Consider the following 22,030-nt stretch of genomic DNA (forward strand, 5'->3'; position numbering starts at 1 on the left):
GAGATTGGGAAGAGAATGTGAAGTAACTGATTTTGAATTTCAAGGGTTATGTGCACAGTGATGAGAATAGGTCTACCAATACCTCGTTTTTCAATTCAACACGTGCTTTGTTATATGACTTAACTGCTTTTGAAAAAAGTGTGATAAGATTTTCTATAATAATGGAAGATACATAGGATGACAATGCCAAAGTGTGGTTGAACTTGAAACATAGGAAGCACTTCACTATCGTTGGAGACCTTGATTCACAATCAAGACCAGCCACTGCAAAAGTTTTTACACGTCACACTGGAGACATTTCTCTTGGGCATTTCATCAAACTCCTTACAGACATTTGTAATCATTGGTTTCTACATACAATGAACAAAATCATATTACACAAACCATAAGTAAGATGAATGTAAAAATTTAAGTGAGATAATAGAAAAGAGATGGAGAGCCAGTTTATCTTAATTCAATCACAACGTATTATCTTGAGTCAATATTTAAGTAATTATTTAAAAATATATAAAAATTTTGCTTACAACTTAGAAGGATTTTGATGAATTTCTAACCAAAACAAATTAACTTTGATTTAAAAATAATAATAATTTCTTAGAATCACGCTCATACTCTCTTTTCCCTAGAGATATTCTCTCCTAAATGTGGTTATAAGTTTTCTTATAAAGCAAACTGCACTCATTTTGACTCTTAGAACAATATATTTATAAGTACAAACCTGCCAAGATCCCACACACTGATAAGTAACTAAATTTCTTACAAATTTTCACTAGGGAATTTCTTTGATGCAAACAAAATAAATTATTAACTCTAAATAACTGAGACGCAACAAAGAGACAGATGTGATGATGCTCTTCTTTCTCTGTGCATAGGTTATCTTGATCCTTTGCGAAGGGTTTCTTAACATTGAAGAGTTCCTTCGAATTTTGTTAGCTACAGAGAGTCTTATCAGCCAAACATAGTTCTTAAGTAGTTGGTTGCATGTATTTTCTATAATTACTCTTTTCATTAATAATAGTTGTTCATTTAACTTACTTTCTTTGTCATTTTATATTATGTATGTCACACGTTTGCATTATTAGAAGGTTAGAATTTAGGATGCAATCCATAAGGCTTAAACCATAATAAAACCTTCTTTTCTAATAATGACATTTAAATAAACATTTTGTTATAGTCTACTACACACCAGGAATCATGGAATGCTATCATGGACAAACAAATTAGATCATAGTTGAAAGTTTAATGGTGCTTACCTAATGAACTCATCGTCTTTTTAACAAGGTTTTGAATCCATTTAAAGCTCCTGAGTGCCTTTTGATGAAATCTTCTTCTTCATCAAACTGGATGGAAAAGTATCAGATCACACACAAAAGTTCTTACCATACGCTCCAAAATATATATATCTATAAAGAAAGTAGAGAAGAGACATACTTCATGAAAGCTACACTAGTTTATTCACGTCTCTTCTTGTAGAGTCTCATGCCTATTCAAACCATCAGAAGCAAAAGAATTGCAATGGTTCCACTTATCAGGCATCTATACAATATTAGGTTACGCTTTCCCAATTCACTTGCCATGTAAAGCCTAATAGTCATTAGTCATAAAAAACGTTTAACAAGTCAATGGATGACCACAAAACAGAGCACATCAAATAAAATTTCTGGGTGCTTGGTCTAGCTTAAGTTCCAAAGACTGTCATAGCTCACAAACAACAGTGATGCATAGGAAGCTCTAGTAGATCAAAATTATAATTACATAGTTTCCCAAGGGGGTATCCTTCTCATCAAACTCCCAAGAAAACCACCACGAACAGCAGGTCCGAAATTGGGGCTATCATTTTTCTTTTCATTCTCACTAAAACAGTACACAGGAGCCTGCCAATTTGGATCCTCAAGAACTGCACCCACCTCAAATGTCATCACGTGAGCAGTGTATCCTGCACCCACCAAATTAGATTCGTATTCACTAAATCAACGCATGCTAACTTCAATAAACCCCCAATGAAATGTTTCAAATAAGGAAGACATACAAACATAACTAACAAAAAAATACCAATGACTGCAAATTGGCTAATGATATGAGTGCAATAGAATTTTTGGGGTAACAAATTTTGATGTTCAGATAAAATCAAACTTCAATTATAAGAGAATATCATAATCTATGTGATAGTAGTTATTGTTGAGCTTATCGCATCAGTCATTATGGAAAAAAATTAAGTAGTCCTAATCCATTACATGTATATTCATGCTTTCATTCAATATCTATTTAACATGTGCTCAAGCTTTTTAACTTGAAAAAAAAATAATAACAGTTGATTATGTTTATGTGTCTATGGAGATTAAACACTACATGACATCTCTCCATTAGACGGTGGAGTGAAACCTGTGGAGTGCCTACTGATTTATTTTCCTTTTCTGTCCATGTCAATTTCAGTGGCACTTTTCTCTTTGAAAATCCGATTTCAATGGCAATATTATGGATGCTTGTGCCACAAAGATTATTGGGACTACCTAATAATCTTACTATGGAAATTACTTAGAAATGTTTAGTGCTTCAAATTTAATTTCTCTAATAACTTCTGATAGATTAACTATGAATAGTAATTATATAATCAATTATGCATCAGGGTTTGGCAAGAGAGGTGTGTGTACCAGTGTAGAAGATCCACTTAACAGGCCTGCGAGTGAGGACATCCTCGTAGTACCAAATGAAATCGACCTTCTCCCACACATTGCAGAGGAAATTATCAACTTTCTGCTGACCCAGATACGTTGCACCCTGGAGCCAATTGGGGCGGAGAATACCCACTTCTACTTGCATGACTTGGCAGGTGGGGTCGGAGGAATCAAGCGTGTAGAAGAAGGAGGTGCCGTTGTTCCACTCGAGGTCGTAGGTTACAACGTTGTCCAGCTGATTCTGAATGATGTTGAAGTTGCGGCCGTTGGGCCAGTCGTACCACAAGTCGAGTTTCTGGAGCGTTCCGGTTCGGTTCATGAACATCAACGCGTGGAACTGGTGAGGCCAATCTGCGGGAATTGGGTCCTCTGTTGCAGCCTCTGAGAATCTCAATTCCGACGGAGAGAAGAGAAGGAGGAACGCCATCAGATATATTCCTTCTCTTGAACTCGCCATTGTTGCTATTCTGTTCTTCTGCTCAGGAAAAGAAGATAAGAATGTAGTGTGAGGAGAATTTATGTAAATGGTTTTTTAAAATATCAACAATAATCTTATATATGTACTCTCTAAAATATTAAAAAATTCTTTAAATTTGTAAAATATCACAACTGAAAATTATATTAATAAATATTCAACATTTTAAAATTACTCCTGTAATTTCATCAAAACTAATTAAGGCAGAGAAAAATATTTTATTAACTAATTCAAAAATAAATAAATAAAAATTCTAAACTTTTCTTAAGACAAATTGGTAGAATAAGGTTTGCATGAAAGGTTCAAAAAAAATTGGATTGATATTTATGTGGTTTCACATTTTGGAATTGGAGGTTTAATTCAATTTTGTTTTGTTATTCGATTTCCGTATCAGATTGCAATACACAATTTGTTATTTTTAATTATAATTTCTGCTTAAAATTGTTTTTACATATTTATTGATATTTCGATTCTATATTTTTAACTCAAATTCTCGTTTAGTATGTTTAATTAAAGAGGTAAAGAAACAAAAATCTCACACTTATGCGTTTAGACAGGTGTGAGAACTTTGATGAAATTGAGAACTCTGATGAAATTGATTGATATTTGTTTAATTAATTATTTGGAAACTTATGATATATTTATCAATTGTGAATAACCTATAGATAATTAATTTGCTTTTCTTTTAATTTGTTTTATTCTTACTATTTTAAGCAATACAATTGTGTCTTTAACAATCTACCCCTTAATTTATTGCTTTTCTAACTATCTATATTTTACATTTGCGAGATATATATATATATATATATATATATATATATTTTTGGTTAAAATTGTAATTGAATTTATTGCAACATGAATTTGGGTTAACTAACTTTATCTATACTTATTTTTTTTTTTTAAAATACATTCATGTTTTATGTGCTAGTGCTTATAAGCATTAGACAATCCACCCCTTAACATTTTAATTTGATAGACTACGGCCTCAATGAGTTATCATATCATATTTCAATTATATTTCATATTAAAGTTCAAGCTCTTATGGATATTAATTGATAAAATAACCATAAAATAACTCTTAATTTATGAATTTATACTTGTTTACATATATTTTGTTATTTTAATTTGAATAAGAACAATTTATTCTCAAATTTGTGTTAATTTCAGGATTCTAAGGAAGAATGGAGATGAAAGGGCAAAAGAAGAATATACAAAGCTAAAAACGGAAAGCTGGAACACACCAACACTCACTCAAACTCTCTCAAGCTAGAAGCCCCCAAAGGATCTCGCCCAGGCAAGATCACTTCAGTGACATTGAGCCTTTTCTTATGCAACTTACACATGTAAGCCCAATAACGCCCAAGCGAGAAGTCGCTTAGCCCAAGGTCAACTAGGTTAAATATGAGGCTTGAGGTACAACACTAGACATCCTTGAGTAGATTGGAAGCCAATTGGGAGAATAGAAGGTGTTAGAGACCTTAAAGGAGGCAATCGTCAAAGAGAAACATCTTGAATCTTCTTTTCTTGCTCTCCCTGCTTGTAAAGCCGACATGAGGGGCTAATTCTACTTGGGACTTGGAGTAATTTGTTAAAACTCTTATGTATTGAGGTGATATTTAAATATAATATTTTTTTTATTGATGATTGGTATTGTCATTTTATTTGTAAAGTTTGTTTTTATGATCTAGATCCTTATATTTGATTGGAAAGTACTTCTAAGTTTTTGACCCAAATAATAATGCTTAACATATTTTAATGTTAGGAATAGATTTAAAATGTTAATTGCTATCAACGTCTAATCGTAATGATAAGAAGTTTTTATGAATATGTGGAGAATCGATATTTAGGAGATTTTTTTAATCATTTTATATGCGAGAAGTTGATATAAATGATTTTTATACAAGTATCCATATCAATCAAATGATAGAATATTACCATGCTAATTAAAATACGAAAGAGTGAAAAGGATGAACCTCAATCCCTATTTTTCCAATTGAACCAACAAATTCTTTGACTTGTTTTCTTTTTAATCATTGCAACCATAACAAACTCCCAACAAACTCTCTGTTATTTTGTTTTCTATTTAGTGAATGTTTTACTTGATTATTCAACTGTTCCTTGTGGATTCGATATCCGTTCTTAGGGACAAATTATTATTTCTAACAACATGGTGCACTTGTCGTATAGTAATCATCAGATAATAAAGTTTTAAAGTATTATATCAACTTCCACGACAATTACCCATCCAAAAGACTCTCGCCATTTATCTTTCGTCCCACGTTGTGTTGATTTTGATGATATGTATTGTTCTTTTTTATACGAGTTGTTATCGACATTAACTTTGTTGAATGATTATGTGCATTTTAGATCTTACGACAAATGTTGCACACAACTTCAAACAGATCCTCTGCCAATTTAGGTTGTAGTGTGGGAAAGTCGGTGTTCAAAAGGCATTGTCTCATAATGGAAGTTAGTCCTTCATCATGAAGGTGATCTTGTTTCTATCCCATGCATGCATTTGGATTAGCTTGTGACCCAAGTACGCATCTAAAAAGCTTAAGATAATGTGGTTGACTACACCATCGACTAGTCCGTATCTTGTTCAAATTCGTGAAATTTGTATACATCTTCCACTTTTCGTTGCCCTATTTCACTAACACCACATTTGCCAACCAAGTGGTGTAGCAACTTCCTGGATGAACCCGACATTGAGAAGTTTACTCACCTCTTCACTTGCAACTTTTCTTCTCTCCTCCCTCAAATTACGTTTTTTCTATGACACCATACAAAATTCTTTATAAATAGAAAGTTTATGGTTGATGATTTCGGGATCTATATCCGACATATCCATAATGATCCATGCGAACAAATCGACATTTTTTTCGAAGAGTCATTTTTTATTCTCTTCAGTAGTCAAGGATGCTTTGATCTTAGTGTTTTTTCTGGAACTTCTCAGTTATAGGGATGTAGTATCACCATTTGGTTTCACTTTAATGTCATCATTGAGTCAAAGGGTTAGTCAAGGTCAGTCATATACCGTTGTCTAGCACCTTTCCTCTTCTTAATTGTTGTGGGAGGCTTAGTAGGGACAATGAGAGACAAGTAGAGAGTAAAAGAATGTTAGAAGGAATTAAGGCAGGAAAGAATGAAACACATATTAATATGCTCCAATTTTCAGATGATACCCTGTTCATATGCAAAGTCATGATAGAAAATATTGTGGTCATCAAAAGCATCCTTAGTTGTTTCGAATTAGTCTCAGGTTTAAAAATCAATTTTCACAAATCTTACATTAGAGGGTTAGGTGTGCAGGAAACTGGATTATTTACTTATTCTGAAATCCTTAATTGCAAAATCATGTCACTACCTTTTATTTATTTAAGAACCCCCATAGGACGAAACCATAGGAAGTAAGGAATGTATGATTCTTTGGATAGGTTGGTGGGAGACATTAGCAAGTGATTTTTTGGTAGTTTGGTATCTTAACATGCACTCAAAACCAAAATTCAATAACATCCAAAATTACAAAGATTTACAATTGAAGTATTGGGTTTGATAATTAGAGTAATGAGTTTTAGTTGTAGTTTATTAGATAGTGAGCATAATTGAAGTGTTTTGAGAGGATAATATTTATGAAATTAATTTTATAATTATTTTTTAGGTTGGTATGATCTCTTAATTAATTTTATAATTATTTAGGTTTGGAGCAAAACAAAAAGTCATTTACATCAAAAGACCATGAATGATGTGGTGTTTGTGATTACTAATTCAAGAATGAAGGAGAAGGAAATTAGGGAAAAAAAATACTATAACATTGATGATCTTACTTATTTTAAGTGATGATCTTACTTATTATAATGAATGGATTGTGGAGAAAAATGAAGCAAAATTAAGTTTGGGTGCTTCACATGAAGGCATCTTAGTTAAAGTTGGAGAAGATGAGGATGCTAGTAGAGGTGGTGGTGCACCTATAGATGATTTAAGGTTCCTCCAATTGCTAGTAATGATGAAGGTCATGGAGGAGGTGACATTAATAAAAATAAGGATCATTAGGATTAAAACTGTGGTTATCATGCATTTAATATGAATGTTTTTTTTGGATAATTTATTTGTATTGAACATTTAAAAATTTATTAGTTGTTTTATGCGTTAACATTCTACGGATTATGAACCTATATTTTTAGTTGTCCTATTGAAATATACTTACTTAATACTTATTATTATGTACGAGTTATTTTTAATATCTATATTATTTTTAATGGATGCACATGCTTATGAATATAATTTTTATATAATAGTAACTCCTACTAGGCGAATTACGATCCTCAAGTTTCACAACATTGAGGATATCACTCAACATTTTTTTAATATATATATATAGTATTTTTAATGGATGCACATATTTATGAATATAATTTTTCATATACTAGTAACTCTTACAAATAGAATTAGTATACTCGAGTTTCACAACATTATGGATATCACTCAACAATCAACTTAGTACATATAAAACAAAGAGTAAAGGTTACAACCAAGAAAGTTACTATCATCATCCAGTTTAGACCCTTTTTACTTATTTCTAGCAGCTAATACAAACCTTTGAGTTGTAGTTCCCCAGCCCTTATTTAGTTATTCATAGTTATAAAAATGGTGGACCAGATTTCGTTCATTGTAACAGATGATAAGATCTTTCAAGCCCAATTTACTGATTTCCAGAAACCGGACCATGTTGCCCTTTCTGAATATCATCCCAGCCTCTTACCCATGGTTGGCCAGGCGTTGCTCTTACTTCAGGAGCAGAATGGCTATCAAGGTTTTTCATAACTCTTTCATGCACTGCAGCAAAGACCTAAGCAATATATGGTATGAGAATAGTACGCAAAGGGAAAACAAAATAAACCAAATTATCAGATTTCATCGTTCAATTAATAAAATGAAACTCACTGGGTTTGTGCTGACTGATTCTGGGGGTTGTTCCTGCCCCGATATCCACTTCCATAAATCTGGGTTTTCCTGCACAGCACGAATATTTTGGAGTGATTCAAGTCAATAAATAGAACTGCCTTAAACTCTTGGCATCTAGTTGCCACTTCCCGTTTCATTGTCATTTTTCCATCACAACTGGACAGTAAATCATCCAACAAAACCATTGAACAGACATGATTTCTCAGAAATTAGATTCAAATCTAGTAGTGAGCAGAAAGGGGCAAAAGTTGAGAAGCTTCAGTCCAACTAAATGTGATGTATTATCAATAACTAGGAAGGATGCAAAACATCATTACATGATCCTTTCTTGTGCACAAGAGAAAAGTAAAAAATTCAAAGATTCTAATTTCAAAACAGAGAACCCCCTTTACAAAAACTAATAAACTAAATCTTCTTTATGAGACAGAGTAGAAACTTGCTTCCTAAACATCTAGATTCCTGTAGCCAGACTCTTGTCCTACAGGTTAACTCTCAAATTTATGATATTACAGATTAGGCACCATATTATTAAAGGTCTTTAAGGGTTGGTTTTTCATATAGCATTGCAGTCATGCTAAATATCAAGTTGCCATAAACCAAATAGCTCTTGTTTTCACTTTGAAACTTCCATCTCTTGTGCCATTTAACTGAATTTATGTCATTCCCTCAAGTCTCAAACCAGAAAACAAACTTTTACAAGACATCACTGACGGAAAGATCTTAAGCCACCTACACCAAATCTTTCAGTGAACATTCTGATTCTTTTCACAAGAGCCTTTTAGTGATAATTTCAATTTGCGTAACAGGAAGACAGTGCAAATCTTTTATGAAAGATGCTAGTCCAAAAAACCTCATATTCAGGATTTGATAGTAGTTCAAGATCCTGAATATCATAAAATAGCACAGAAGCAGCAACTGTAGCATTTGAATTGTTCAAAATTAATATAAGCCCAATCATAATTCCAACGTGAAGAAGAACATAAATAAATTACCAGGTTGAGAACATGAATGAGAGCCTTAATCCGATTTTCATCCAAAGTGTGAATGTTTTCCTCAACCCATTTGCCGAGGACCAAATCGAGTTCCAGGAACCCTCTTTGCTTGCTTCTATACAACAGCCTGTTGAAGAAAAAATAAAGCAAATTAAAAAAAAAAGTTAGAAAATAACAGTTTCACCATTGAAAAAACTGATAAAGCTAAAAAAAGAAAAACACGAACTGGTTAAACAAGCGTCTTTTGCTTTCTTCGTTAGATAAATCGATTTCCAGGGATTGGGTTTGCGTGTGGGACGAGAAAGGGGTAAACCTGGAATAACCAAAAAAAGGCCTGCAGAAAACAATACCCTTAGTCCAAAGGGAAAAAAGAAGAAGAAGTGAAGGTGTGATTGAAGGGTACCTGAGAGTGTGAGTAGGGTTTGTGGAAGTAGCGATGGTGGCTTTGTTGGAATTGATGACTCTGTAGACGTTGATCGCAGCTTTTCTGAAACTCGCCATTAGAAGCACAACTCAATTTTGAAATGAATTTGATTGGAATGTTTTTTTCTCCGGCGATTCGTGAAGAAGGTAGATACAATTCTACACAGTTTTCACCATGAAAAGTATGAACTTTAATTCCTCTGTGTAAAAACCATTTTTACCATCCAAAAGTAATTTTTTGTGACCTTATGAGAACTAATATTAGTTTTAAAATACTTGAAGTTATTTTAATTTTTTAAATAGTTCTTATTTATCTATTCTACATATAAATGGAATTCCCCTCTTAACTTAACTGATCTTCATTTTTTTCCCATTTTATCTTTATATTAATATTTAATTTTATTATTGTATTATGGTCATTGTGTCATTTCTTATTTTTTCTACCATACTTGGTATACGTAGTGGGGCGGTTTTGAATCGAAAGAGAGTTGGAAGAATGGTTTTGAATGGAAAGAGATGTTGAAGAACAATTATGAATTAAAAGAGAGGTGGATGAGCGGTTTAATTTATTTTCAAAATCAGTTACATTTTATTAATATTTTATATATTAATATTTTATTTTATTCTTATTTTTATTATTTTGTAACTGTTTTTTATATATAATTTTTTTAAAAGAACAGTTAAATATAAAGAGAATTCTCTTATATAACCGTTTTTGGTTATTTTGTAGACAATTTTGAATTTAATTTTCTATTTGTTGTTTTTGTTTTTGAATAAGCAGAAGGGTTTTTCATTTTATTTACGAAACAATTTGAATCAAACAATTTGAATCAGCGAGAGCAGTTCTCGATTTGATAGAGAACCATTTATCATTTGATTTACACAACAGTTTTCAATTTGATTCAAATACATTTTTCATTTCCTCATTTCTTACCTTTTTATTCCTTCAATCAACGAAATCTAATGTAAACTCTCATTTTCTCTCTGTTGATGTTGTTCTGTCTCTCTGTGGATGTTGCTTTTGATTTTCCAGAGAAAGTGGAGAACAAGATTGAGAAGTCGATGTGGTTTCATGCGATTAGTCCTTTAAACTTGATTTTTTTTTCAAACCAAAAGAAAACCGTGAGGGGGAGTCTGAGAAAAAGAGGGAGCAATCCAAACACCCAAATTCACGCGAAGATTTCATCATCTTTCTCAGTCACATTGTGCTTCGTTGCAAGTTCGTTTTGCATTGTGATTAACAAGGTTTTGCCTTCAATTTCTCGATTAATTTTACTCCAAAGTCAAGATGAAGACTAATGAAACTTTTTATTACAGTTTGTGTGTTTATGCTTGAATTAATACATGATGACCTGTGCAGGCTGGACTTGCTAAGGCTTATTGAACCTGACTCAGGTACGTGTGTGCTTGCTTCTGCATAAATAAATCCATGAATTATAGTTTTTTTTTATTTAATTATAGTTTTTATTTGTTTTCTATTTTTGGTGTGGTGAGATTTTAAGACATTGTTTGCAAACCCAAAAAAAATACTTGCAGTTAGGGATTCGTATATGTCATAACAATTTTATCTTTGTATTTGTGAGAGGTTTGTTTTAAGTTTTCTTAATATATTCAACCTTGGTTACTTCATGAAGAATGACCTACATGAACTGGAGAGGTGAAAAGTGCTTCCTTCAAGATGTGGCTTGTGGGACATGATTTTAGTGATGCAAGTATTGCTGCTAAAGAAAACACAAAACCTGATATGGAGATTGTAACAAGGGTAATGGGACTTGAAGTTGGATATCTGATCATACCAATAATTATTTTCCGTGTGCAACCCAACGCAACAACATTCCAAATGTTCATATAATGAATTGGTGGTTGTCTTGTTATCTTTGAATTTAGGTTATTGAAGCAATTGATCAAATCCGATAAGAACTCTGCCTCATTTGTAGGATATAGTCCTTGGGGTACCATATAGACCATATGGAGGTAACCCTTTTGTAATGGCTTTCTTGAATTGATTAGGATTAGTAATTTATTTTAAATAATGAATAGTTGTAGTTATTTTTATATTTTTATGTTGAAAGGTGTGCTCCCTCTCTTCTTCTATAATAATTTATTATTTATGTTTCTCTCTCCTCTTCCCTTTTTTATCTTTTTTTGTTTCTTTTATAATAATTTATTATTTACGTCCCTCTCCTCTCCACTAACTATACCAACATTTTTTAAAAATACCATTATCTTTGAGTTGATCTGAGTTTTAATGGGATCATTCATTTTTTAAATTGTTTTTGTTCAATATTTCTGTAATATAAAAATGTGTATATTTAATTGTTGTATAATATAACAAAAGCGGTAGATTTTAATTTTTTTTAAACAAAAAGAATTTAACAAAAAAAATCAATAGATACAAGTTTATTATTTGTTTTTTTTAATTTTTTTTATTCGCGGTTAGTTTGAGATTTTATAGAAAAGGGTGCTGATTATTAAGGTAGTGTTAAAAAGGTATTGATTATTAATGTTTTAAAATAAATAATTAATATTATTTTGAAAAATTAATATATTTTGATGTCATAGATGAAAATCTTTTATTCCACTTTTTTTTTGTGAGTATCATTTGGAAGTAAAATATTTTATTTGTTCTCACTTAATGAAGAGATTGGTACTTTAATTTTATTTTTTGTTATCACCTAACTGGTAGGATAATGGAGAGATTGGTTACTTTTCTGTTTTAAACTGATATTCTTTTTTATTAAATAAGCATATTTTTAATTTTAAAATTTTATTTTATGTGTTCTCGCTTAAGTGACAGGAAAGTGGAGAGATTGGTGCCTTTTAGTAGGGAAGAGTGGAGAGAGGATGAAATGTGGATTTATGGACGGTTACTTTTTTAGGCAAAAAAGTGATATATAAGAAAACTGTGAGAGAGAAATAATATAAAAACATCTTAATGTCTCCAAAATCCTCCAAAATCTTAATTTTGAGAGATTATGAAAGAGTGATATATAAGAAAACTGTGAGAGAGAAATAATATAAAAATATGTTAATGTCTCCAAAATCCTAATTTTGAGATTCTGAAACTCTATTGTTGTTCTTCTTCACATTTCATCACCGCCACTTCACCAAGCCTTCCTTATGCTATTTTGTTCATCTTTGTTCTCTTTTGTCCATATCTGTTCTGTTTTATAATATGGGTGAAGTTGTTGATCACTCACAAGATCTTTGTTCACCTTATCATGTTATTCATGAGATAATTCATCCTTGAATAGAGTTTGATTTCTCGTGTTACACAACAAGAGAGGTAATTTTTTTGGTAATCAATACAAGACAATGATTGCTACTAGCAAAGGAGGCTGTAAAGACAATGCTACGACCTAGGGCATAGGTGGTGGATATGGAAGAGGAAGCTATGGAAGAAGATATATTTACAAAATTTGCAGTCATTGTGGAAAGACAGGACATACCATTGATACATGCTATATAAAGCATGGTTTTCCACCTCATTTCAAATTTAAAAATCAGAACCATGATCAAAGTCATGCAGTTTTTCAGAATACAAATTTTAATAATAATGGGCAAAATCATGAAGGTTCAAAGTCAGAAGTGGAGTCTCAACAAATTCATTTTACTCCTAAGTAGTATCAAACATTGTTAGCTCTTTTACAACAGGTCAAATCAATCCAGTGACAATGTTTCTAGTCAAGTCTCTGTTATTCCTTCCAACATGACAACACAAACTGGTAATAAATTTATTTCTTCCTTTAGTTCTTGGATTATTGATAGTGGTGCTACTAATCATATTTGTTCATCCTTAACTTATTTCGCTTCATATCAACAAATTCATCCTATTTATGTTAAATTACCAAATGGTAATCAAGTCATTGCCAATTATTCTGGAAGTGTTTTTCTCAATCAAGATCATGTCATAGACAATGTTTTTATATATTCCTTGCTTCACCTTTAATCTTCTTTCAGTAACAAAATTGATTGATAAATTATCTTGTGTTCTTACCTTTGATTCTAATGGTTGTCAGATCCAAGACAAAAACTCATTGAAAATAATTGGTTCTGCTAAGATGCAAGATATACTTTATATACTCAGGATTCAATCTTACCAGAAACTTCAAATTAAACTCATCAAATCTACACACATCATCAATACTGTTAATGTCAGTGCTAGTGATCTAGAAACCCTTTGGCATTTTCTATTAGGTTATATTTCAAATAAATGTATTGATGTTATCAAGAATAAATTTCCTTTTGTTAAATATAACAAATCTTTTGTTTGTGATGTTTGTCATTTTGCAAAGCAAAAAAGGCTTTCTTTTCCTATTAGTACATCTAAATAAAATAAAATAAAATGATTTGATTCATGTAGATATTTGGGGACCATCTTCAATACCATCAATTCATGGCCATAAATATTTATTGACCATAGTTGATGACTATTCGAGGTACACATGAATTTTTCCTTTAAAACAAAAATTTTAAGTTGTCAAGGTTTTGGAATATTTTATCGTTTTTGTTCAAACACAATTTGATACAACAATAAACATAATAAGAAGTGATAATGAGACTGAATTTTTCATGACTAATTTCTTTGTCAATAAAGGAATAGTACATCAAGCATCATGTGTCAATACTCCACAACAAAATGGTATAGTTGAAAGGAAACATGGTCATTTATTAAATGTAGCAAGAGCTCTCATGATACAATCTCATTTACCCAAAATTTATTGGCCATATTTTGTGATACATGTTGCGTATATTATAAACATGCTTCCCACACATGTTTTAAACTATTCTTTTCCTCATGAAATGCTTTACAAAACTGAAGTAGATTTTATTGGATTAAAGGTGTTTGGTTCTTTATGTTATGCTAGTACTTTGTCAACCAATAGAAAAAAATTTGATCCAAGGGCATCAAAATATGTTTTTATTGGTTTTAAAAAGGGGACAAAATGATATATTTTGTTGAATATTCAATAAGAAAAATATTTATGTCTAGGGATGTTGTCTTTTACGAACATGTTTTTCCATATCAAAGGGTTCAAGATACTAGCAATGAAACTAACAGTCCTGACATTTATGATCAAATTTTTGTTTGCTGAAGATCAACAAGTATTGAGACGGCCATCACAAGCCATTCTTGAACCTTGTGATAATGCACCTTGTGATAATGCACCTTGTGATAATACACATTGTGATAATGTTGAAAATAATAGTGATAATAATTGTGAGTCGCACATTGAGGTTTCAGAAGAAATTTGTTCCCATATAGACCAAAACCTCAATGAAGATCATTAAATAGGACAAAATTCTGAATCAGATCCATCTGTCTAAATGAGTACAAGAATAAAAAGACCACTTGAGTATTTAAAGGGTTATCATTGCAATCTTAATGTTTTCAATACATCTTCAAGAGTTAAATATCCTTTGAATTTTGTTTTGTCTTATAACAATTTATCACCTTCTTACAAATCTTTTGTTATGTTTATTTCTTCACATGTTGAGCCAAACATGTATTCTGAAGTTGTGAAACATGACTGTTGGAGAAAAGCTATGCAATGTGAGATATTTGCTTTAGAGTCAAATCAAACTTGGAAGGCTGCTCTTCTGCCTAAAGACAAAGTTGTCATAGGTTGCAAATGGGTATTCAAAATAAAATATAAGGTTGATGGGACAATTGAAAGGTATAAAGCAAGGTTAGTAGCAAAGGGATACACACAAACAAAAGGCATTGACTACCTTGATACTTTCTATCTATAATTGGGAATTGAAACAATTAGACATAAACAATGCATTTTTACATGGAGATTTGAATGTAGATGTATACATGGTTGCTCCTCCTGAAGGATCTTTTACAACATTATTGGTGTATGTGGATGATATAATATTGGCATGAAATGATAAAGAATTGATTGCTCAAATTAAACAAACATTCAAGATTAAGGATCTTGGGGATTTAAGATATTTAATGGTGAATCAAAGGAAATATGCATTGGAATTGTTAACAGATGCAGGTCTTTTAGTCTGCAAACCTGCATCCACTCCTATTGATAATCATGAAAAATTTCTTCTAATGGAGGTATTCCTTTCACAGATATTCAAGCCTACAAAAGATTGATTGAAAGACTTATCTATCTCACTAATACCCGACTTGACATAACATTTTCTGTGCAACAACTTTCTCAGTTTCTTGCTAAGCCTATAATTTCTCACTATACTGCAACGATTAGAATTCTCAGATATATTAAAGGAGCTTCAAGTCTTGGTTTATTTTTCTCTTCCAATACTTCTTCTCATCTAAAAGTCTTTTGTGAAAGTGATTGGGGCACCTGTAGTGATTCAAGACAATCAGTGACTAGTTTTAGTGTGTATTTTGGGAATTCTCTCATATCCTGGAAATCATAGAAGCAAGGCACAATATCAAAGATTGTGAAGCTGAATACATGACAATGACCACGGTTACATGTGAAATTCAATGGCTAACTTATCTTCTTCAAGATTTTAAAGTCTTTTGAGCAACCATCTCTTTTATACTATACTGTGACAATGACTCAGCAAGATACATTGTAGCAAATCCATCTAGTGTTTCACGAGCGTACGAAACATATAGAAATAGATTGTCACGTTGTTATGGAAAAATTAAAGAAGGGTCTCATCCTTTTACTTTCCATTTCCACCACATAGCAACTGATTGACATTTATACCAAAGTTTTAAGTCCTCAATCTTTGAAGAGTATTGTTTCAAGCTGGATCCCATCAATATTTGCTCCCCAGCTTGAGGGATATTAAAGTATATGGATACAAACGTTATAGAAAAATGTTAATATTAATTGTTTTTTGTGTTTGTCTATTATGATTCTAGTATTTATTGATTGATTATTTCTTTTTCTTTAGTTAGAGTTAGAATGAGTGTACAACTTTTATATATTCAGACTATTCGTTCTGATTTGAATATAATAAAAGAGATATTCATTCTTATATCATTTGTCTTCCTTATACTCTTTTGTTGATCTTTGTTCTCTTTTGTTCATATGTGTTCTACCATTCTTATGGTTGTATTTTAGTAAACTTACACAACACATACATAGATAAATCCTTCCAACCAAGGACACATGATGAAATAACCTTATTTGTGTTTTCAACTTTATTTTAGTACATTGCTTTCCAATTTTCAACTAGCTATTTGAAGCAACTGGGATCTTAATAACAATCAGCAGTAAAAAAAAAAAAAAAACTTTTGCAACATTGAGTGACCAGTATATAGAAAGTCAAAAGCTTGGCACGCCAGAATGTCGGAGAGGAATATCCAATTAAATTCCCCTTTTCTCCTTTCCTTTTTGGATCCTCGTGTTAAACACCAACAAAACAAACTTCATACGATAACAGGGTAAAATAATAAAATATCTGAACTAAAAAGGTAGAATAAAAAACATCACAATTACTTGCAGGTTTCTCGATCTCCACTGTTTCAGTTCACCAACTTTGACTACTTTATCCCCTCTTTCCCGCATTTACTACACTGCGTTTCCGACTAACCACACCGGAGCCTCAGATCTGGAATTCGAATGGTCGGATGACCGGAAACGGCGTCGTTTCCATGGATCACCTCCTCGCGGCGTTGGGGGAGACGAAGGAGGAGAGGGAGGTTCGTATTCGGAGCCTGTTCAATTTCTTCGACGCTGCCAACAACGGTTACTTGGACGTCGCTCAGATAGAGGTTGGTTTGTCGGCGCTGCAGATTCCGCCGGAGTACAAGTACGCCAGGGAGCTCTGCGAGGTTTGCGACGCCAACAGCGATGGCAGAGTGGAGTACCACGAGTTCCGCCGCTACATGGACGACAAGGAGTTGGAGCTTTACCGCATCTTCCAAGCCATTGATGTTGAACACGACGGCAACATTATCCCTGAAGAGCTCTATGAAGCCCTTCTTAAAGCTGGTACAGCTATTTATTTAGGTTTCTGTCCCATTCCTGCTCCTCAAATGTAACTTGCTTTTATATTGGATAAACTTGCTCTTATGTGTATGATTAAAAAATACAAAATAAAAAGTAAAGTGAATTTATTTTATTCATTTAACTTTTATAATAATTAAGTTTCTTAAAAGTTGACATGTATAGTTGATTTTACTTCAAAAAATATTTTTTTATTTTCTTTTCATGTTGTTTACAGAGCCTTTTACCCCAAAACAGTGAGTTAGTGGTGACCAATAAGATTTTTGCAAAAACTAAACGTGTTTAGTTTATGTTTGCTAGAATCAATAAAGCTTGTTCTTGAAAGCAGACATGAATAAAAAGAGAGAAGATATAGCTTTTCTATTTAGTTGAAAAATTTTATATTAAATTTTAGTATTCAAAATTAAGGTAATTTGGAATCAAGTTTGGTAACACAGCAAAACACAGAGTTATGAGGTAAGACGTTGACATTTGATGTTTTGGCTGGCTGATAACGTTTTTCTGTGAGTGAAGTAAGGTTGTTTTTAGTAGGAAACCGCATTTGTTGATTCTGTAATTGGAAAGAGGTTTGCTTTCTATTTTTGGCGGACATTTGTTGCCAATCAGAACAATTATGCTTGAAGAATGTTAGAGAGACGTGAGATGTTTTATATCTCCTTGGTACGTGTCTTTTTAATTATGTCCTGTGTATTTTTTAGTCTGGTTTCATTCTTTGGATCTGCATGATGCTGGAGATATGGGAAGGCTGGTTCAGTTTCTTATGATGGATTCTGTTGTGTTTGTTACTTCTTTGCATGCTTAGATTTTGGTATGCCAGTGCCATAATCTGCTCTAGTATGTGCACTTTTATTGGATTTTGAAGATGGTTTTCTAATATTCTTGATAGCTTTTGCCGAAGCTTTTTCGATGTTTTCTGTTTCTCCCTAATAGCATTTATAATGAGCTTGTGCAGCTTCAATGCTGCAGGGATTGAAATGGATGACGAGGAGCTTGCTCGCTTTGTGGACCATGTTGATAAGGATAACAATGGAATTATCACTTTCGAGGAATGGAGAGATTTTCTTCTACTCTACCCTCATGAAGCAACTATTGAAAATATATATCATCATTGGGAGAGGGTGTGCCTTGTGGACATTGGAGAGCAAGCTGTGATTCCTGAAGGCATCAGCAAGCATGCGAACCGGACCAAATACTTTCTTGCTGGTGGAGTAGCAGGAAGTATTTCTCGTACAGTAACTGCACCTCTTGATCGTCTGAAGGTGGTTTTACAAGTTCAAACTGCACATGCTTCTATCATGCCAGCAGTAACGAAGATATTGAAGCAAGATGGTCTGTCAGGATTTTTCCGAGGTAATGGATTGAATGTTGTGAAGGTAACACCAGAAAGTGCCATCAAATTTTATGCTTTTGAAATGCTGAAAAAGGTAGTTGGAGAGGCTCAAGGCAACAAGTCGGATATTGGTACTGCTGGGAGGCTTTTTGCAGGAGGTATGGCTGGTGCAGTTGCACAGGCTGCTATCTATCCAATGGATCTCATTAAAACAAGGTTACAGACTTGTCCCTCTGAAGGTGGAAAGGTTCCTAAGCTGGGAACACTTACAATGAATATATGGGTTCAAGAGGGACCTCGAGCTTTCTACAGAGGGCTTGTTCCATCTTTGCTTGGCATGATTCCCTACGCAGCCATTGATCTCACTGCATATGATACCTTGAAAGATATGTCCAAGAGACATATTCTTCAGGATAGGGGTATGTTATTACTGAAGCCACAAAATCTCCTGAATTGGCTGATTTTATAAGCAGCTTCAATTTTTTTACGATAGCTTGATTCTTAAAAGTTTTTCTCCTTAGAGTGAGATCTTTTACTCTTTTTTCTCCTTCATAGAACCTGGTCCTCTAGTACAACTAGGATGTGGGACAATTTCTGGGGCTGTTGGAGCTACTTGTGTCTATCCACTGCAGGTTATTCGGACAAGGTATTTTCCTCACTGGTCAGTCAGTATTTTACTCTTTCTTTGTTCTCCTTCCCCAAAAGAATTGATGGGTTGAAGGATGGTACAAGTCACCTTCCTTAAAGCTGGTTTTTTTGTTTTAAGTTATGGATGTTCTTTACTGATAATTTTCCATTACCATCTTTCTCAGACTGCAGGCACAATCTTCCAACGCTTCCGATGCATACAAGGGGATGTTTGATGCCTTTCGGAGAACTTTTCAGCTTGAAGGATTTATAGGTTTCTACAAGGGACTGTTTCCAAATCTCCTCAAAGTTGTGCCGGCTGCAAGCATTACTTATGTGGTCTATGAAAGTATGAAGAAGAATCTAGATCTGGATTAGGGTACCTATGTTTCCAGGCAATAAAAAAGCCCGTTTTGAAGTATCAAGAATTGAGCTTAGCCCTAGGCACAAGGTTACTTCCAGAGTTGTGAACATTCACATTGCATATAAAATTCATGGTTTGAGTATTATGAGTTGCTGATGCAATTGTACTGATAACATTTTTTTAGGAAGTCATGAATTGCTGATGATGACGATAAGAGGCTATATTAGAAAATCATTCATTCTGAGGATATCTTAAATCAGGATTTTGTAGCCAGAAGAAGCTCAGAAACTTTTTCTCCATGTTTATGTCAACTACATGTTTATTCATATTGTTATTTATTTATGAGCTTAATTTTAATACAACTCTCACCATAATTATTACAAAATTAATAACTTTTAATTATTTTAACAATACAATATAAAAATAAAATTTCCTTATCGTATCTCTTTCACTGACTGTTTTCTCCATGTGTACTTCATTTTCACGCAACCGAAAAGTTCATTCTTTGAAACCTTGAAACTCCATTCTTAATTTTAGTACTAAAATAAGAAAGATGATTCTTTGGAATCCTATTCCTTAGTATAATTCAAAGTTCTGTTCCAAAAATATTATTTGACCTAATTTTTTTCATCCTTTCCCCTTTTACACTAACTATACCTAAACTAGTTTGTCACTAATACTTTTTGTTATTTCCAGTCTATGACTATTGTTTAATATTCCATTCTATCTTCTGAAATAAAAAATTATCCTTTTTATTTTACCAACATAACTTATTCCATTATACGTGAACATTTTTTTTTTTTTAATTTTGTATTTATTTGATAATTTGAAGAAACAAATAAACCGTATAAAATTTTAAAAATATAAAAACTTTCACAAAGTGGACGTGCCGGAGTGGTTATCGGGCATGACTAGAAATCATGTGGGCTCTGCCCGCGCAGGTTCGAATCCTGCCGTTCACGTTTTTAATGTTTTATTTTATTTAAATTAAGTGATAATTTGAAGAAAAGAAAAAGTATATAATTATAAAAACATAAAAATTTATCATGAAGTGGACGTGCCGGAGTGGTTATCAGGCATGACTAGAAATCATGTGGGTTCTGCCCGTGCAAGTTCGAATCCTACCGTTCATGTTCTTTTAAAAGCAGATATTACTTCTTCTTAAATAAAATTTTGTTAATATACTATTTCCTTCCAAACACATTTTTTATTCACAATAATTAATTTTATGAAAATATAAAGAAAATTAATCTTTATATAATTTCCATAATAAAATTTAAAGTTATAATATCTAGAATCTACTTAATTTCTCACCATTTGAGTTAATTTTGGTGTAATAGAATTTGCGTCGTCAAAGTAATAAAACTAAAATAGTTAATTTATTTTTAAATTAGTATAAAAATTGTGTTTAGAAATACTTCTCTAGGTGCTATTTTTTTATAATTAGGGTGAAGTTTTACTTGTAAATATTTATTTTAAAGTTGTACTTTCAAACACAACTTTTACCTTTTTTATGATAAACTTTTAATTTAGGTGGAGTGTAAATAAAGATAATTTTGTATGTAAGTTAAAAGTTAAAAAATTTAAAATAAATTTTGATCCATTTAAAGTAAATTTACATTAAAAGAATGTAAAATATTATAATATATAACATTTATATGCTTATATGAAAAGCTGACACTTATAATGTTCATATTAGTATAAATAACTTTTTTTATTACTTATTTTGAAATTTATTTATCCATTTTATAATGAATGTGAACAATATTTATTTTTTTGGATTATTGTGGCAATATATTATATTTGGAAACTAAATTTTTAACTTGTATATAAAAACTACTAATCATAGTTTTGAATAAAATAAAACTGAAGTTTATATGCATTGTAAATGCACTTATGCATACCATTATTGTTACCTACTTAGCCAATCCTAATTTCAACAAAAACTTCAGACATTTCAATATTTTACTTTCAGAACTCATTAGTTTGTAATGAAATATTTATACAAATTCTTTATCTTCGTCACTTTTTTATACAAATTTTGTAATGTTAATCAATTCCTTCTATGGAAATGCACCTTCCAGCTTGATGCCCCCATCCTAATATAAAATTTAATAGATCTATTATTAATTTGCACAAACATTCTAATCATGTTAAACATGCAATTTATGTGTATTAAAACATTGTTAAACTAGAACAAAGAAGCTTGCCGCATGTACCCTACTAAAAGGTC

General features: G+C 32.2%; 3 protein-coding genes and 1 non-coding gene across 6 annotated transcripts; 2 read left to right on the forward strand and 2 right to left on the reverse strand.

Annotated features, from left to right (window-relative positions):
- Window positions 1-1,570: 1,570 nt before the first annotated feature.
- Window positions 1,571-3,200, reverse strand: LOC137821732 (uncharacterized protein At4g14100). The gene is made up of 2 exons (XM_068626464.2): window positions 2,652-3,200; window positions 1,571-1,936 (listed from the first exon to the last, which is right to left on the reverse strand). The coding sequence occupies exons 1-2, from the start codon at window positions 3,130-3,132 to the stop codon at window positions 1,752-1,754; spliced, it is 666 nt and encodes a 221-aa protein (XP_068482565.1). The 5' UTR covers window positions 3,133-3,200; the 3' UTR covers window positions 1,571-1,751.
- Window positions 3,201-7,552: 4,352 nt separating this feature from the next.
- Window positions 7,553-9,799, reverse strand: SDHAF2 (succinate dehydrogenase assembly factor). Its single transcript, XM_068624348.2, has 5 exons — window positions 9,511-9,799; window positions 9,334-9,441; window positions 9,108-9,234; window positions 8,095-8,163; window positions 7,553-7,999 (listed from the first exon to the last, which is right to left on the reverse strand). The coding sequence occupies exons 1-5, from the start codon at window positions 9,606-9,608 to the stop codon at window positions 7,853-7,855; spliced, it is 549 nt and encodes a 182-aa protein (XP_068480449.2). The 5' UTR covers window positions 9,609-9,799; the 3' UTR covers window positions 7,553-7,852.
- A 6,860-nt stretch (window positions 9,800-16,659) lies between these two features.
- Window positions 16,660-20,123, forward strand: LOC137821170 (Mitochondrial substrate carrier family protein). 3 transcript variants are annotated; one of them, XM_090295600.1, is made up of 4 exons: window positions 16,660-17,479; window positions 18,443-19,225; window positions 19,362-19,452; window positions 19,619-20,123. In XM_090295600.1, the coding sequence occupies exons 1-4, from the start codon at window positions 17,098-17,100 to the stop codon at window positions 19,809-19,811; spliced, it is 1,449 nt and encodes a 482-aa protein (XP_090151726.1). In that variant the 5' UTR covers window positions 16,660-17,097; the 3' UTR covers window positions 19,812-20,123. The 3 variants fall into 3 exon arrangements, with proteins under 3 accessions (XP_090151726.1, XP_068481739.2, XP_068481740.2); XM_068625638.2 differs by having other exon boundaries at window positions 16,660-17,461; XM_068625639.2 differs by having other exon boundaries at window positions 16,906-17,461; window positions 18,429-19,225.
- Window positions 20,124-20,677: 554 nt separating this feature from the next.
- On the forward strand, window positions 20,678-20,759 carry TRNAS-AGA (transfer RNA serine (anticodon AGA)). Its single transcript has one exon. It is a non-coding gene; the product is annotated as a tRNA-Ser (tRNA).
- The last annotated feature ends 1,271 nt before the right edge of the window (window positions 20,760-22,030 follow it).

This window comes from Phaseolus vulgaris, chromosome 9, assembly GCF_051622355.1.
Source record: "Phaseolus vulgaris cultivar YP4 chromosome 9, ASM5162235v1, whole genome shotgun sequence".
In the NCBI taxonomy this organism is placed as follows: domain Eukaryota; kingdom Viridiplantae; phylum Streptophyta; class Magnoliopsida; order Fabales; family Fabaceae; genus Phaseolus; species Phaseolus vulgaris.

What these genes read in the sequence shown, in the direction of transcription:
- LOC137821170 (XM_090295600.1), top strand. Translation starts at nt 17,098, where the DNA reads ATGACCGGAAACGGCGTCGTTTCCATGGATCACCTCCTCGCGGCGTTG. An exon ending in TGGTACAGCTATTTATTTAG is followed by an intron (nt 17,480 to 18,442) that starts GTTTCTGTCCCA and finishes TCAATGCTGCAG; the next exon opens with GGATTGAAATGGATGACGAG. An exon ending in ACATATTCTTCAGGATAGGG is followed by an intron (nt 19,226 to 19,361) that starts GTATGTTATTAC and finishes TCTCCTTCATAG; the next exon opens with AACCTGGTCCTCTAGTACAA.
- SDHAF2 (XM_068624348.2), bottom strand. Translation starts at nt 9,608, where the DNA reads ATGGCGAGTTTCAGAAAAGCTGCGATCAACGTCTACAGAGTCATCAAT. An exon ending in AAAAGACGCTTGTTTAACCA is followed by an intron (nt 9,235 to 9,333) that starts GTTCGTGTTTTT and finishes TTTCTTCAACAG; the next exon opens with GCTGTTGTATAGAAGCAAGC. An exon ending in AATCAGTCAGCACAAACCCA is followed by an intron (nt 8,000 to 8,094) that starts GTGAGTTTCATT and finishes TATATTGCTTAG; the next exon opens with GTCTTTGCTGCAGTGCATGA.
- LOC137821732 (XM_068626464.2), bottom strand. Translation starts at nt 3,132, where the DNA reads ATGGCGAGTTCAAGAGAAGGAATATATCTGATGGCGTTCCTCCTTCTC. An exon ending in TAAGTGGATCTTCTACACTG is followed by an intron (nt 1,937 to 2,651) that starts GTACACACACCT and finishes TGGTGGGTGCAG; the next exon opens with GATACACTGCTCACGTGATG.